The 15,699-nt window shown below is 39.0% G+C and overlaps 1 protein-coding gene across 1 annotated transcript in view; it reads right to left on the reverse strand.

The window, feature by feature from the left end:
- Positions 1–2,107: 2,107 nt before the first annotated feature.
- The window catches only part of pdzd7a (PDZ domain containing 7a), a 28,706-nt gene continuing 15,114 nt past the window's right edge, over positions 2,108–15,699 (reverse strand). Inside the window, exons 12-16 of the mRNA XM_048204235.1 lie at positions 15,557–15,648; positions 15,387–15,458; positions 11,998–12,573; positions 10,866–10,966; positions 2,108–3,140 (exon numbers count right to left, since the gene is read on the reverse strand). Of these exons, the coding sequence (XP_048060192.1) occupies positions 2,991–3,140; positions 10,866–10,966; positions 11,998–12,573; positions 15,387–15,458; positions 15,557–15,648 (991 nt within the window). The 3' untranslated portion in view covers positions 2,108–2,990. The remainder of the gene's footprint in view (positions 3,141–10,865; positions 10,967–11,997; positions 12,574–15,386; positions 15,459–15,556; positions 15,649–15,699) is intronic.

The following is a 15,699-nucleotide window of genomic DNA, read 5'->3' on the forward strand; positions in this document are numbered from 1 at the left end:
TATTGGTATCCTGATTATAAAATATTTTAGAAATGTATTATGAAGTAGAAAATGACGCAAGACACTAGAGCGCAAAATTACTACAGTAAGGCTATAATAATTTATATTTTAGAGTTGTCGGGGCGGATTTCGCGGGAAACTGCACGCTTCTGTCATTCTTCCGTGCGTGTTTGCGTCATATCCATAAATAAAGGAAAGCAGGCCATGACTACTATTATGTGCAGAAGGTGTCACAGTTGCTTAAAGTCACAGCAAATGAACCCTTAACCGAAAAGAGATTGCAAACAAAAACGGAAAGCAACAATGCTAATAAGAAAACACAAACCCACAACGGTTCGGCTTTTCAGAAATAGGTTTGCAAAGCATCACATTTGCTATGCATTGGCTGGGTTCACGAAACATTAAGTTGGTAACAATATTACCTGCTCATTAGACATTTTTCATTCTTTCGTTATTTCGACTCGATCACCAAAACAATGTTCCTTCGCAAGTAAATTGTAGTTTTATGCTTCAACCGCTAGAGGGCCAAAAGTTGCACAGTGTAGTAGCTTTAGTCAATTGTATTCGAGGTCGGAATCAGTCAAAAGAGCTTACACAATGGAAACAGGCATTATTTAATTTTTTATTTATAATCACACAATGCCTTTTGTAATAAAACGTATTGCAAAAATGCAGACCAGATGCTTTTTATATGCTTTCTTTAGATGCGTACAGAGTAAAACGTTCAGTATATAACACTGATCCTACAATCATCACAACGTTTATATCTTAATTGCACAGTCCATATGTGCAGCATTAAGGCACAGATATAAAAAATGCAAGTGTATGCATTAATTGCCAAAAATAGACATTAAATTAGAGCACAGGATGTAAAGTGAGACAGGGATCATCATTTGTAATAATCCCCCAGACGTTCACTAAACCAAACCAGCAATTTAAAAGAAAAAGAAAAAAGACCTAATCTCAATCTCAATCCATACTGTAGTCATGTGTAATCTCTTTCAGGCATGACTGTGGAGACTAGCCAGGATGGGAGGTGATATGATTTATGATTATCAGCATGTCATGCCAGTGCGCTCTTATCTTGCCCTAGGCTTAAACCGCAACCAAAAATAGAAACCCACAATCATTTTTATACAGGGTTTCGGATCCTTTAAATGTGGAAGTGACATGTTATGACTGTTTTATTTGTATTCATGTAAACAGAATAGATCTGAATTAGAAAAAGAACAGATTCAAAAGTGAATAACTTTCAACAGAGGAAGGGAAAAGGTCAGTATCTGTGAATGGCCAATAGCACTCTGTGGAAGCCCATTTTTAAAGGGTTAGTTCACCCAAAAATGAAAATTCTAATTACTCACCCTTATGTCGTTCTACACCCGTAAGAACTTCGTTCATCTTCGGAACACAAATTAAGATATTTTTGATGAAATCCGATGGCTCAGTGAGGCCACCATTTCCAGCAAGATAATTAACACTTTCAGATGCCCAGAAAGCTACTAAAGACATATTTAAAACAGATCATGTGACTACAGTGGTTCAACTTTAATGATATGAAGCAACAAGAATACTTTTTGTGCGCAAAAAAAACAAAATATCCACTTTATTCAATGATATCCAGTGATGGGCGATTTCAAAATACTGCTCCATAAAACTTTGAAGCTTTACGAATCTTTTGTTTCGAATCAATGGTTTGGAGCGTGTATCAAACTGCCAAAGTCACGCCCCCCAGTGGTGAACCATTGAAATTTCAAAACACTTATGACATAACGAAGCCTTGTTTACTGAAATCATGTGATTTTGGATACACGCTCCGAACCACTGATTCGAAACAAAAGATTCGTAAAGCTTCGAAGCTTCATGAAGCAGTGTTCGCCCATCACTAGATATTGTTGAATAAAGTCGTTATTTTGTTTTTTTGGCACACAAAAAGTATTCTCGTCGCTTCATAACACTGAGGTTGAACCACTGTAGTCACATGATCTGTTTTAAATACGTCTTTAGTGGCTTTCTGGGCGTTTGAAAGTGTTAATTATCTTGCTGTCAGTGCAGGCCTCACTGAGCCATCTGATTTCATTAAAAATATCTTAATTTGTGTTCCGAAGATGAGCGAAGGTCTTACGGGTGTGGAACGACATGAGGGTGAGTAATTAATGACAGAATTTTCATTTTTGGGTGAACTAACCCTTTAAATTCTTGTTCGGCGTCTGCTCTCGACCCCCACTGGACATGATGGCATTATTTCTCTTCCGAATCAAGCATGTACCCTCTGTTTATACCCAGCAGCATCAAGGCCCCAATATACTTCTAGCAAAATCAAATAACAAACTGATGTGACAATTTCAAAGAAAATCAGGCCGAAAACAAAGTTTGTTTGGATTTTGTTCTGGAGTTTGAAACAGCTTGCCAAAGTGAAGTTTGCTTTGGCTGGTAAACGCCTTCAAACTACCATTGGTCCGTGGCGATTACGGAATAGGTAGGTGTGGCTCTGTGGCTCCGCCTTCTTTGACATGGAAATCTTCTCTGCTCCATTTCTTCTGTTCAGTGACAGTCCATCAAGTACAAACATGAACACACTGAAGAGTGGCTATATAGTAGAAACTGAAGTTGTAATTCTAACTGAAATTAACACTTTTCCGTGTTTAATACTGTAAAGCTGCTTGCTTTAAAGCAATCTATTGTATAAAGTGCTTTAAATGAACGTGAAGTGACTGGACTGGAGTGCCGAATTGCAGAGCTCATGCAAACATGTCCACTTCGCTATGATCAACTGCTGTTTTCTCACCGCTGTCATTTTTGTTGTGTTTATATTGTTACTGTGAGGAAAGCGCACAGCTTATTCATCTAACATCTTAATATGTTCATCTAAAAGTGTCAGGATGTTCGCTACTAAATTCTTTTTCCCCACTTAGTGAAGAATGAAAAAGAACTTTGCCGTGAGTATATCAGGGCCTTTAGCGCAAACACATTTGGTATCAGGCTGATTTCAGTCAGTCTCTTGGGTTCTTGGGAACTTTGACGATGAACTCCATGGGGTCTTTGGCCTTGTTACTGAAAGCCCTCCGAATGGCGTCCACCGCGTGCTGATGTGTGACACCTTGGAGGGACTCTCCATCTACTGACACCAGCTCGAATCCAGCCTACACAAACAAAAAAAGAGAGAGATTTTTAGAAGAGTTCTTTGATGCAGATGTCTGTTTTTCTGACACATCCCTGAGTATTCCTGGCAGAGTGCAGACAGAACGCTGTCTGAATGGCAGGAAAAAGCAGATGCTGCAGGCACAGGATGCCTCTCATTTCCTTTGTTCTCCTTCGTTAATACCTGTGAATGATCTCATCTGCTCTGCTTCAGACACTGTATATGTGTGTGTGTGTGTGTGTGTGTCAAAGCCCTGCCAGTGAATGACATCAGCTTATTATACTTCAGAAATGGATGCTTTTTTCTCTGATTGTAACCACTGGCAGACCAGAAGCACAGATGTTTGGGTCTTTCAGGTCAAAAACACACGACATACCCATTAGCTCTCTTCTAAACTCATTCTCTTATCACTGACACCACTAACAGCATAAACAAAGTTACAAATTAGGGGGAACGGTCAACTCAGAGTGAGCAGGACCAAATTTTATACACCATTCTCTAGGTGTGCATAACCCGAAAGTTAAACACTCTCACAGATGCAGGAGTGTGTCTTTGGAATTATGTCTTTCCTGCCAGGAAAAAAGTACAAAGTGCAGCTGAGCTCACAAACGCACGTTTAGTTCAAAGTAGGCACATTTCCTCAGTCACGATCTCTTACCAGGATGCACCTGTTTACTGAACTCTCTACACCCATCCTTCGTGGGTCTGTTTTCATGCTCTCCATCAGTCAGAACAAACACTATTGTCCCCTTATAGAGACATTATATTTCTCTGTGCATTCTAACAAAAATAAAAACGGAAAACAGTTCCTGTTGAAATAAACAGTTCTTAAAGGGATAGTGCACGCAAAATAAATAAAGGAATGAGACTGTCCTCCAAAAAAACACAACCCTATAGGTCGTTTTTCAAGCACCTTATTACGACCTATATTTATGTTTTAAAGGTGCCCAAGAACGTTCTTTCACAAGATGTAATATAAGTCTAAGGTGTCTCCTGAATGTGTCTGTGAAGTTTCAGCTCAAAATACCCCATAGATTTTTTTTAATTAATTTTTTTAACTGCCTATTTTGGGGCATCATTAACAATGCACTGATTTACACTCGGCGCCGCCCCCTTAAATCGCGTGCTCCCTGCCACACCAGCTGTCGACTATATTACAGCGCATTTACAAAGTTCACACAGCTAATATAACCCTCAAATGGATCTTTACAAGATGTTCGTCATGCATGCTGCATGCATGCTTCGAATTATGTGAGTAAAGTATTTATTTGGATGTTAAAGTTTTATTCTGAGTGAATTTGAGGCTGTCCTCCGTGGCTAACGGCTAATGCTACGCTGTTGGAGAGATTTATAAAGAATGAAGTTGTGTTTATGAATTATACAGACTGCAAGTGTTTAAAAAATGAAAATAGCGACGGCTCTTGTCTCCGTGAATACAGTAAGAAACGATGGTAACTTTAACCTCATTTAACAGTACATTAGCAACATGCTAACGAAACTTTTAGAAAGACAATTTACAAATATCAGTAAAAATATCATGCTATCATGGATTATGTCAGTTATTATTGCTCCATCTGCCATTTTTCGCTGTTGTTCTTGCTTACCTAGTCTGATGATTCGGCTGTGCACAGATCCAGACGTTAATACTGGCTGCCCTTGTCTAATGCCTTTTATAATGTTGGGAACATCATGGGCTGGCATTATGCAAATATTGGGGCGTACACCCCGACTGTTACATAACAGTCGGTGTTATGTTGAGATTCGCCTGTTCTTCTGAGGTCTTTTAAACAAATGAGATTTATATAAGAAGGAGGAAACAATGGTGTTTGAGACTCACTGTATGTCTTTTCCATGTACTGAACTCTTGTTATTTAACTATGCCAAGGTAAATTCAATTTTTGAATCAAGGGCGCCCTCTAGCTGGCGTAAAAATAATGACAGTGTTGTGTTACGTCTGTCGTCATGAAATGACGTATGACTGTCGTTACCAATGTTCATTTAAATGCAATGTGTGGAGTTTTTACACCATTTCTCCTATTTCCATTTAGCAAAACTCATTTTTTTATTAATGACTAAACCCACCCCACCCCTAAACCTAACCTTAGTGATTTATAGTGCATATACTCTTTATGAGCACATGGATCTAACCCACAATCGCATGATCACATGATTGTATATTGTTATTGCAATGCAGAGCTACGCGAAACCTGAAACATGACGCAGATAAAAGGGAACAATGCATTAACCCTTAAATGCATACCTCGGGTCTTTAGTGACCCGGGACGTCATTCACTACCCTCCTCCTCGTTCATTTTTTAAAGTTAGACATCAACCTTCTTGGTATTCCTCAATCAATTCATTCTAAAGAATATAACAAGAAAAAAAATCATAAAATTATAAAAGAATGCCTGTTTTTATATTCATTTTTTGTAAAAATTGTATAGGGTCGCTATCGACCCGAGGTGTGTATAAGTGTATGTATATTTTTTCTGCACAGCAATAATTGAATCTTAGATGACGGAATAAGTGCAATTCACCTTTATTCCACAAGGTGGCAATGTCTGACACAATGATGAAGTGACTATTCATTCAGAAAAAAAACGAAAGAATAAGCGAAACATGAAATGGTTCAGCGATTTACTGCAGAGCAAGTACTGAACGCAATCAAATATGACTGTAACTGTCAATGATGGATCGGGTGAAGATGTTAGCGATCGAAATATTGATTTTGAAGATGCTGAAAATTATATAGTTTTGAGAATATGTTTGAAATCGCGAATGGGCTCATATTCGTGACCTCAAACATAAAACTAGCCCATTATTTGCTGAATTTACTAGGAAATGAGCTCTGACGAGGACAGTGATGATGAAATAAAATATCTGCTCAAACTGAGCGCTTTCAAGCTCCAAAAGGTAACAAAATATGATTTATTTTATTCTTCTGTAATTGTTACTCTAATATCAGAGGAGTTTTATATTATCGTGACAGGTAGAGATCCATCTGTGTTAGATATAGATCCGGGTCAATAAAGACCCGAATATGTAAGAATGATTGGCGAAACAGTCATGCATTTAAGGGTTAAAATGAAAGTGTCCTATTGTCGATAGGGGTGCAACTTTAGCAAACGCTCCTATGTGTCATATTTCAGGGAAGTGAAAAACGACCTATATTGTTGTATTGGTTGGAGGACATGTTGGAAGGAATAGTTCATCCAAAATTGTAAATTCTGTCATTTACTCACAATCATGTTACTCCAAATCTGTATGACTGTCTTTCTTCTGTGAAACAAAGAAGACTGAAAGAAGACTGAATGTTGGTGACCACTGACTTCCAATGCATGGACACTTTGTGATTCACAGTCATACAGGTTTGGAATGACATCCATTTAAACATTGCATTTGGTCTTGCTTTGTTCTAGTATGTAATGCCCAGATATATAACGTTATAAAATATCACATTTCACTCATTAAGGATGTAAAATGGGTTGATAACATCATTAACACTAACATTAAAATTACTTACACAAGTATGCTTACAATATAGCACACAATTTTACACAATGATTATTTCAGTTATGGTGAGTGAACACAAAAGCAGAACAAAAGTACTTAAGAGGCATTATGAAGAGTATTTCAAAACATTATACTTAGTCTGTTTTCGTCCCTTTATGGCCATTTAGGGGCCTAAGATTTGTTTAAGCTGACATTCCCCTTCAAATAGCACTTACATTAAGGAGACCTCAGGGACATCATCAGTCTTTTCTGTATGCCATCTGCCTTTTTGACTAAAAACAAATTACCAAAGCATTCTATGGTTACAGAGGACAAGCAGAGTCATTCATCAGTGGATAGCAGTGTAATTCACTGTGTGTGTGAAGAGAGAGAGAGAGAGAGAGAGAGAAAGAAGATGACTCAGGGATGAGAAGAAACCAATGAGTTTAGCACTCCCACTGCTGAATAGAAACAGAATTTCAAATATTTTAAGATTTTGCCAAATTCGCAAATTTGGGTCAGACAGTGCTGGTCAAAAGAGCTGTTTTTTGACAACGACAATAAAATTCAATCAATCAATCAAAAGTTACATTCAAATTTATGATATAACTAATCATTTGTGTAATGCAATAGCTTTTAAAAATTGTAGCCAATCTTTAACCATCTTTAGATTCGGCCAGATTGCCCGTTGGCCATTTTGAATTTTGATGCAAAATACTGTAACCACCCCCTAGCCATGCTTTAGCAAATACTGGGAAAGTTGTCAAACTACCACATGATGGCAAGTTTTGCATAGGCAAAACATCCCAATTTTCTTCAGAAAATGTTGAAATGTAGTTAAATCTGTTATTAAACTGTCCTCTGTATTTATAAGCTGAAGAATGACCGTTAAGATGAAGACAACAGACTATAATCAAGACTAATTACACATGAGCTGAATGAGCAGACTCTGTGGAGCCCCAACACATACACAACACATGCCCTCCGTCTGCCACGCGTGTCAACAACGTTTGATAAGGGGGACGTGACTGCAGACAATGTGTGATAGAAACCTGACCTCCATGCCACTGGAGCATACTTGCTGCTCAGATAATGCAGTTATCAACAGGAACAGGAAGTATGTCAACAGGGCGCTCCACACTCTCCTCTGCAGGCCTGATAATCTGCAGAGCTCAGTGAAGATAGTCGCTCAGAAGAGCCTCTCGTGGCTTCAGGGTGTGACAACAAGTGAATCGAGTGGAATAATAACTAGCCGGTCTTTGGTATGAATGGAAATACCCACTAGTCTTTCACACCAAGCCCAGGTGGAGGCCAGAGATGAGTGGATGTTCTTGGCAACTGAAGGGTTTTGAGCCTGACACCAGATCTCCTGAGTGTGGCAACACAAGCCTCTCAAAGCAGGCCAGGGAAGTGCTGTCACCTGATAGGCTGTAATCGACAAGGATACGTCTTCTCTTGACAAATACACATACATAGACACACATGGGATTCCAGGGTTTTAACCTTGCATGCGAGGTCACAGAGATGCCACTGGTATTGTGCCCTCTCCTGCTTTGACCTTTATCCCTCATTCTGCCTCACTTTGTACAGATGCAATGCAACCTGGATGTTGTTTAGTAGGGATGTGCCAGAAGGCTAATTCTGAATTCGGAAAGGCACAGAAAATGAATAACGCATTTAGCTCTTAAAGGGACATGGTTAGGCTTGGTAGTTGGTTACATTACAGTAAATCAGATTTCACTTGACTGAGGTGCACAACAGATCCTGAGCGTCAATGACAAATATCTTGGGCCTCATTTATAAAATGTTGTGCAGAAACCGTCCTAAATTTGATCTCACGATCATTTCTCAGATGTGCGTACGTGTGATTCATTGAATGAACGCACAAACAGAAAACGAGCGTACGCCTCTCTTTCAGGTGTGAAATCTATAAATAGCAAATGATCTTGAACTTGCGCACAGCTGAATGGTTTCAGTTCTCTGCGTTGTAAACAACACCAAATTAATGTCATTTTTTATATAATAGATCACCAGTCATCGTCCAAATCCTTTAATTTAGAATGGCGCGCTGCAAGAATAGCTCAGATTTCCAAAAACCTGCAGTAATCTGACAAGGAAAAGTGCGTACGTTTGCTCAGACCCTGACGTGGCGCTAAGCACTTTTCCACGTCAAAGACCTTTTTTTATAAATATGAGCATTGGTGTGGATTTAAGCAAACGCACACTCTAAGATCAAATCTGTGTGTACGCACACTTTATAAATGAGGCCCCTGATCTTCTAAAATGTGTGGTCAGTACTGCCGCTCTATATACACAGAGTACATGTGATCGCAAATAGTATTCGGCTTCGGGCACAACCCAATAGAGTACCTCAGGGATGACGTGTTTTTGTAGGCCAACCCGGAAGTTAGCGGTGCACGGGTTCCCTCGGTTGAAAGCCTATTAATTTTTCCCATAGACTTTTGGAAAATCGCAGAAAATAAGCTCTGTGTTTAACGAAGGGTTATGACACTTACACGTTTTGTCTATCAAGATAATCTTTACAAGTTAACACAACATTTATAGATTTTGAAGCCTAAATAAAGTCGTCAGATATAAAAGGCTAACAGTAGGCTACAAATGGACTACAGCACACCATAGTCGCGGATCAACGTTGTCACCACCAAGCGTCCTCAAACTGCATTTAAAAACCAACTCTATTTAAAAACATTCTTGCTGATTATGATCTGCGCTGTGTATGAATACTTATCCACTTTTTCATGAGCAATACTGTCCAAATGTCCCAAAAAACCCATTCAAAAAAACCCATTGAGTATATTGTTGAGTGATGGAACCGGAAGCCCTAAAATGCTAACTCGCTTCCGGGTTTTGCCTGCAAAAATGCGTCATCCCTGAGGTACTCTATTGTTTAGACATATGAAAAGACAATCAGCTTCATCAAGAAAAAAAAAATGTGTTGATCTACCAGCAAGACCAGAACCAAACTAGAAATAACCAAACTAAACCAGCTGCTGATGTAAAGCATGTGTTCTTATGTGGAGAAAGCTAACTTAAAAAGAAAAGTATCTGACTCAAATATTACATTTTCTGACTTGGCTGATGTAATTCATCAAAGATGAATGATTTGCACCACTTAAGCATATAAAAATGCCTCTGCGCTCTGCTAACATAACCAAAACAGAAATCATCAACAGAAGGAATTACGAGGCAAACCGCTGATCATTACCAGACCCTCCTAATAATGATTGGGAGTCAAACACACTATTCATCAAATAATAATGCTGCCAGCAATATCCTTATGCATTATTCACAGCAATGGCTTAGAAAAAAATCAGTTTGAGACACTTAGTTGCAAGTAAACAAGATACTGACCAATACGGGAAATTTCATATTTATACAGTACATCGTGATTTTTACAGACTTTTTTACAGTGTACACTTGAGCGCACCTCCACTTGGGAACATTTTCCTCTTTGTTTATCAGATTTAAGATTTACCTGCTCAAACAGCTTTTTTTTTTTTTTTTTTTGGTCACTTTACATGTTGGTCACATGATCTCTTCATGTCTACAGTAAGTAGTCATTAAAAGCTGCAGTATAGACCAGACTTTCAACTAATAGACAAAAGTCTGGCTATGAGTGATACATTATGATTAAATGTACACTATATGTATTAATAAAGCATATACTAAACGACTAACAACAAAATAAAAAATCATTGTTACCATTCTTTTATCACTCAAAATGGACAAGGAGAGACATTCTCACTAACACCCGAACATGCACAGAAATGTCACTGATGTAACATTTCTGCTGAGGTAAAATTCCAAATGAATCCACACAGAACCAAGCAGACGGTATCATAAGGGTCTGTGTTATATCAAGTTTTGGACATGTGTCATTAAGCGAAGCACACAATACATGACTGAAGATTGACGTCTTTTGCACATTAAGCATCCATGTTGTAGACGATACCCTCTCATTCAAGTCCAAGTCAAGACCTGTGACAAGAAGAGGGTTGAGTCCGAATCAAGTCACAGTCCATGTGCTCCTGAGTCCGAATCCAAGACTGTATTTTCATGGTCATGGTCTTGTAAAGGACTTGGAAAAATGTGAACTTGACCCTCTTCTGGTCTTGGCCTTAAGTCGTACTCAACCCTTTTCTTGTCTCGGACTCAAATAAGCTGGTCTCGACTACAACACTGCAGCTGAGTCTATATGAGGAGGATCAGTTACCTTCAGAACATCACTGGTAGAGGCTGCTCCTCCTGGAAAGATCTTCTCTATCTTCACCATTGGCTGTACCTTTGACTCAATGCCACCTGAGATGCTTATTCCTGCACGAAGAAGAGTAGAAATCACCTAGCCATACTATAACCAATAACTTCTGATTAATGTAAAAAACTGATTGTTTTGATTGTTTCATAAAAGATTCTGATTCCAGTTCAAACTAAACGTATGTCCACCAGCTGAGCAACTGTCATTGAGATAAATGGATATTATAAAGTTTAGCTTTCCATTATAGCATTTAGCTATAAAGTTTAGCATTTGCATTTCCAGCAATCCATTATAGAACCTCTTAAAAGGGAGCATACTGTATTACTTTTAGGTTACTGTTTACATTGGGCAATTCACTGCCATCTTCTGGTGAGGAGAGAATAATCTCTTCTTTAATACTAATTTATCAGTGATTATAAAGTCTTCTTTATTTCCACAAAGAATTTTTCTTTGTCTGTCAGTGTAAACTAGGGCATTGTGAGTCCAGAATGAATCACATGTTTTTGCAAATATACTGCATTAATAGGCTTTAGTCATACTATTACTCAGAATTAGAGATCAGAACAAACCCCTAACCCTAAGTATTAATCTTATACACAACTCATCCAGCACTGTTTATGTTACTGACATAAATGACATCTCAAATTGGCCTTCTGGGAAGGGATTACTTTTCTAAGTGATTAAACTTATAATTTTTGCCTGATGAATGATAAAAATGTCATGACTCACAATGAAGGAGGAACTCAAGCCATGTCTATAGATCAGAATATAACAGAGACTTGAGTCTGGGAACTTGGACCAGTAAGAAACCTCATAGCAACCACCCAGAACACCATGTAAACCACATAACAACAAGATAAAAAAAAATGTATAACAACCTGGCAACCACCAAAACACCCTAGCACTGTTGCATAGGCAAACTGCATTAAAATTTTCTTACAAAAAAAAAAATATATATATATATATATATATATATATATATATATATATATATATATATATAAATCTAGTTATTTTAGTCAGACAGATGTCTGTCATTTGAGAAACATTTCCATATATAGCGAGGACACATTGACTCCAAGTAACTCACCCAGGGACTGTTTGGTCTTAGAGATAGAAACCGTTGTTAGTTCATACTCCTGCTCTGGTGGGCTTTCTGAGTGTCCATTCACTGGTTCTTTCCATTCCTGATCTGAGCTGGGAGTAAACACCTGGGTCAATGGTGTCCTGCTCCGGTGACGTGCACTCATTACGGTATATTTGACCTCTTTACCATTCTGAGATTTGTCCGTTTTCATTCTATGTCCATTCCTATAAGGGGATCTCCCTCGCTCTGGGACAGAATCCCCCCTACTGGATAAAGAGTCATGGTGTGATGTCTGGGGGAAACCGTTGTCTCTTCTCTGGGGGGAGCGTCCGTGGTGTTCCGTGCTGTGAGGGGACTCTGAGTGTGGCCATGGGGACCGAGCAGGACTCAAGGAGCGATTACGGAGCGAGTCTGTGATGTATGTGTCCACCGGTACATCCAAGAGAGGTGTGAAAGCCCGAGGAGGAGGAAGTCGTCCAGTCGGTAAACCTGCCAAACGCAGCCGTTCCATATCTTCAATGAGCTGCCGTTCTCTCTCTAGATCCTGCACCGGCTGAAGGTGGAATCCACCCCTGTAATCTATGAGAAGAGGATATTAAAACCATTTATTGGTTGTTTGGACATATTAATTGAATTGAATTTATATTTTTTAAATATCTATTTCATGCTTTTTATCTATTTTGTGATATAACAATTACATTTATATATTTTTAATGTGGCTAAAATGCTAATATGTTTGGGGGCTGACAGATATTAAGGTACATGGTACTGTCAGCTGATATCATCAATGTACCATGGTACCACCAGAATAGGTTTATATAATAATTCCTTACATTTATATAGCATTTTTCTGGGTACTCAAAGCGCTTTACATATGGAAGGGGGAATCTCCTCAACCACCACCAATGTGCAACATCCACCTGGATGATGCGACAGCAGCCATATTGGTGGAGAGGAGATCAGTATATGGGGAGGATTAGGAGGCCATGATGGACAGAGGCCAATGGGCAAATGTGGCCAGGATGTCGAGGTTACACCCCTACACTTTTCGAAGGACATCCTGGGATTTTTAACGATTACAGAGAGTCAGGACCTCGGTTTAACGTCTCATCCGAAGGATCGTGCTTTTTGACAGTATAGTGTCCCCATCACTATACCGAGGTGTTAGGACCCACACAGACCACAGGGTGAGCACCCCCTGCTGACCTCACTAACACCTCTTCCAGCAGCAACCTAGTTTTTCCAGAAGGTCTCCCATCCAGGTACTAACCAGGCTCAGCCCTGCTTAGCTTCAGTGGGCAACCAGTCTTGGGCTACAGGGTGATATGGCTGCTGGCATTTGGTTATCATTTTAATTTTAGTGATTCCGATCACGATTCCAATTCTGCATATTTATACTGTTTCTTATCGATTCCAAGTTTTGATTCAATAAGGCAAAAAAATTCTAATATTTAGATATCAAACATATGTATTCCGTATTTTTGCAAAACATTCTGTTGCAGCTGAATACCGGCTCCTGCATCAGCATCACACGCATGCATCGTGCTGCTCACGTGAACAGCATCAGCCAATACTGAGCCACCGTTTGGACGTAAACAAGGAAGCGCTGCACTGTGCTTACTTTGTCAACAGCATAGGAGACTGACAGGAAAGAAAAGATGTCTTTAATATCTTTCTGGACCTCGAAAGGTGCAATGACGTTGCTGCCTATATGTGGTTCAGTAATAGCTTAATTTGTGTTCAGAAGATGAATGAAGGTCTTACGGGTTTAGGATGACATGAGGGTGAGTAATTAATGACAGAAATTTCTAACCCTTTAATGACAGACTGCAACAGTTTTATTAGGCTGCTGTCACTTTAAGACCGAATGCATGGATTCAATATACTGATACACATGCATTTTTTCCTCAGCTGTTCATGTTCACTTAAGACAAAACCGACTGTTTATGAGGATATTTTGACATAATTTTGTGTCCGTTCAAGCTCAAGAAGATATGAAAGACCGTGCTAGTGCCGAATTGTGTTCTCTTTCGCATCTTTTTTTGCTTGAAATATTAAAATCACATTAAAATGTAAACACAGGAATCGTTAAATGGAATCGAAATGCACCTGTCTTATTGAATCCCCGGTTCTTGGAAATTTGGAACCGGTTCTAAAATGGAACCGATACGCAGCCCTTCATCACAGACAAAGGCAAATTGGTAACACTTTAGAATGGGGAACATATTCACTATTAACTACAACTTTTGCCTCAATAAACTCCTAATTTACTGCTTATTAATAGTTAGTAAGGTAGTTTTTGTAGTATTTAAGTGTAGGTATCGGGTAGGATTAAGGGATGTAGAATAAGGTCGTGCAGAGTAATAATATGTGCTTTAAACATACTAATAAACAGCTAATATCCTAGTAATATGCAAGTTAATAAGCAACTAGTTAAAAGTGAGAATTGAACCCTAAAATAAAGTGTTACCAGCAAATTTATAGATATATAAATACAAGAGAATTCAAAATCAAAGAATTAATCACATTCACACACAAGCTCCTCCTCCCACAAACATATGTACTGGTTCAACAGCATTCAAATTCATTTACATCTCCTTAAATCAGTGCAGATGTTACAAAACCTCACACACACACTTTCCCTTTCATCCAGAAATGTGAGCGACAATCACACATTCATATCCATTGAGTAATCAGCGGTGTGGCGTTTCAGGGGCCTCTAGCGCAGTGAGTTTTGAATTACTCCTCTGTGGACATACAAAGGGGCTGCATTAAGCCTCAGACCTGCGTGGGTGGACGCTTGAAGGTTAAACAATGCAAGGAGCCTTTCTTGCATTTCAGAAATGACTTTCATTCAAAAGTCAGAGGCACAAGCAGCCCGACACTGTGCACAATCTTAGCCGGTACTGTGCACTCTTAGGTTAGAGGTCAGGAGGTCATGCAGTGTCAGCAGCAGCAAAAAGAAACAGGCAGGCTATTTGACAATAAGGGACAGATTATCTTCTTTTGGCACTGGTGCATGTTGATGTCACAAATGATGCATTTGTGTCCCAAATGGCAGCTTACAATGATCAAAACTTCACAGACTCATTATCAAAAAGTGATGGTAGCCTAGGATACAGTAACAAGGGCTGAGAGGGACTGTGTGTGTTTGTGGGTGTGGATTAAATATCAGCAACAGGAAATTTGTAATGTGTATATGTGTTTAAGTATATGGTCAGACATTCATTTCAGGATATGAAAAGGGCTGGTACAGAGGAGAGTTTGTGTCTTCTGGTTATATAATTTCCTATTAGGATCAATGTAAGGACATGACTCAGCACTGAAAACACTGGAAACAAGAGAGAGAAGAAAGAATGGGAAATTCTAGTTCAAACAAGCAGGGATGTTACCTGGGATGGGCGTTATTAGATGACGACGGGGTGTTCCACCATGACGAGGAGAACGCAGGACAGGAGACCTCACTGAAAAAGCATTAACAGTTTACATTCACCACACTGGATTCAGATTGAATATATAAACGTGGCAGCTAAAATTTAAAAAGCTAAAGTTTCAGGTTTACCGGAGCGGCTTTTTAGTATGTCATATGCTTCAAGCTCAAAGGGCAAAACCATACTGTCAAAACGGCCCAGATCTGTGGGAGGGATGATCATTCTACATAAAAGAAAGTTAGATGTTGGATGCAAACATTGCACACAAAGTAAG

The sequence above is a fragment of the Megalobrama amblycephala genome, linkage group LG10, assembly GCF_018812025.1.
Source record: "Megalobrama amblycephala isolate DHTTF-2021 linkage group LG10, ASM1881202v1, whole genome shotgun sequence".
NCBI classification, from domain to species: domain Eukaryota; kingdom Metazoa; phylum Chordata; class Actinopteri; order Cypriniformes; family Xenocyprididae; genus Megalobrama; species Megalobrama amblycephala.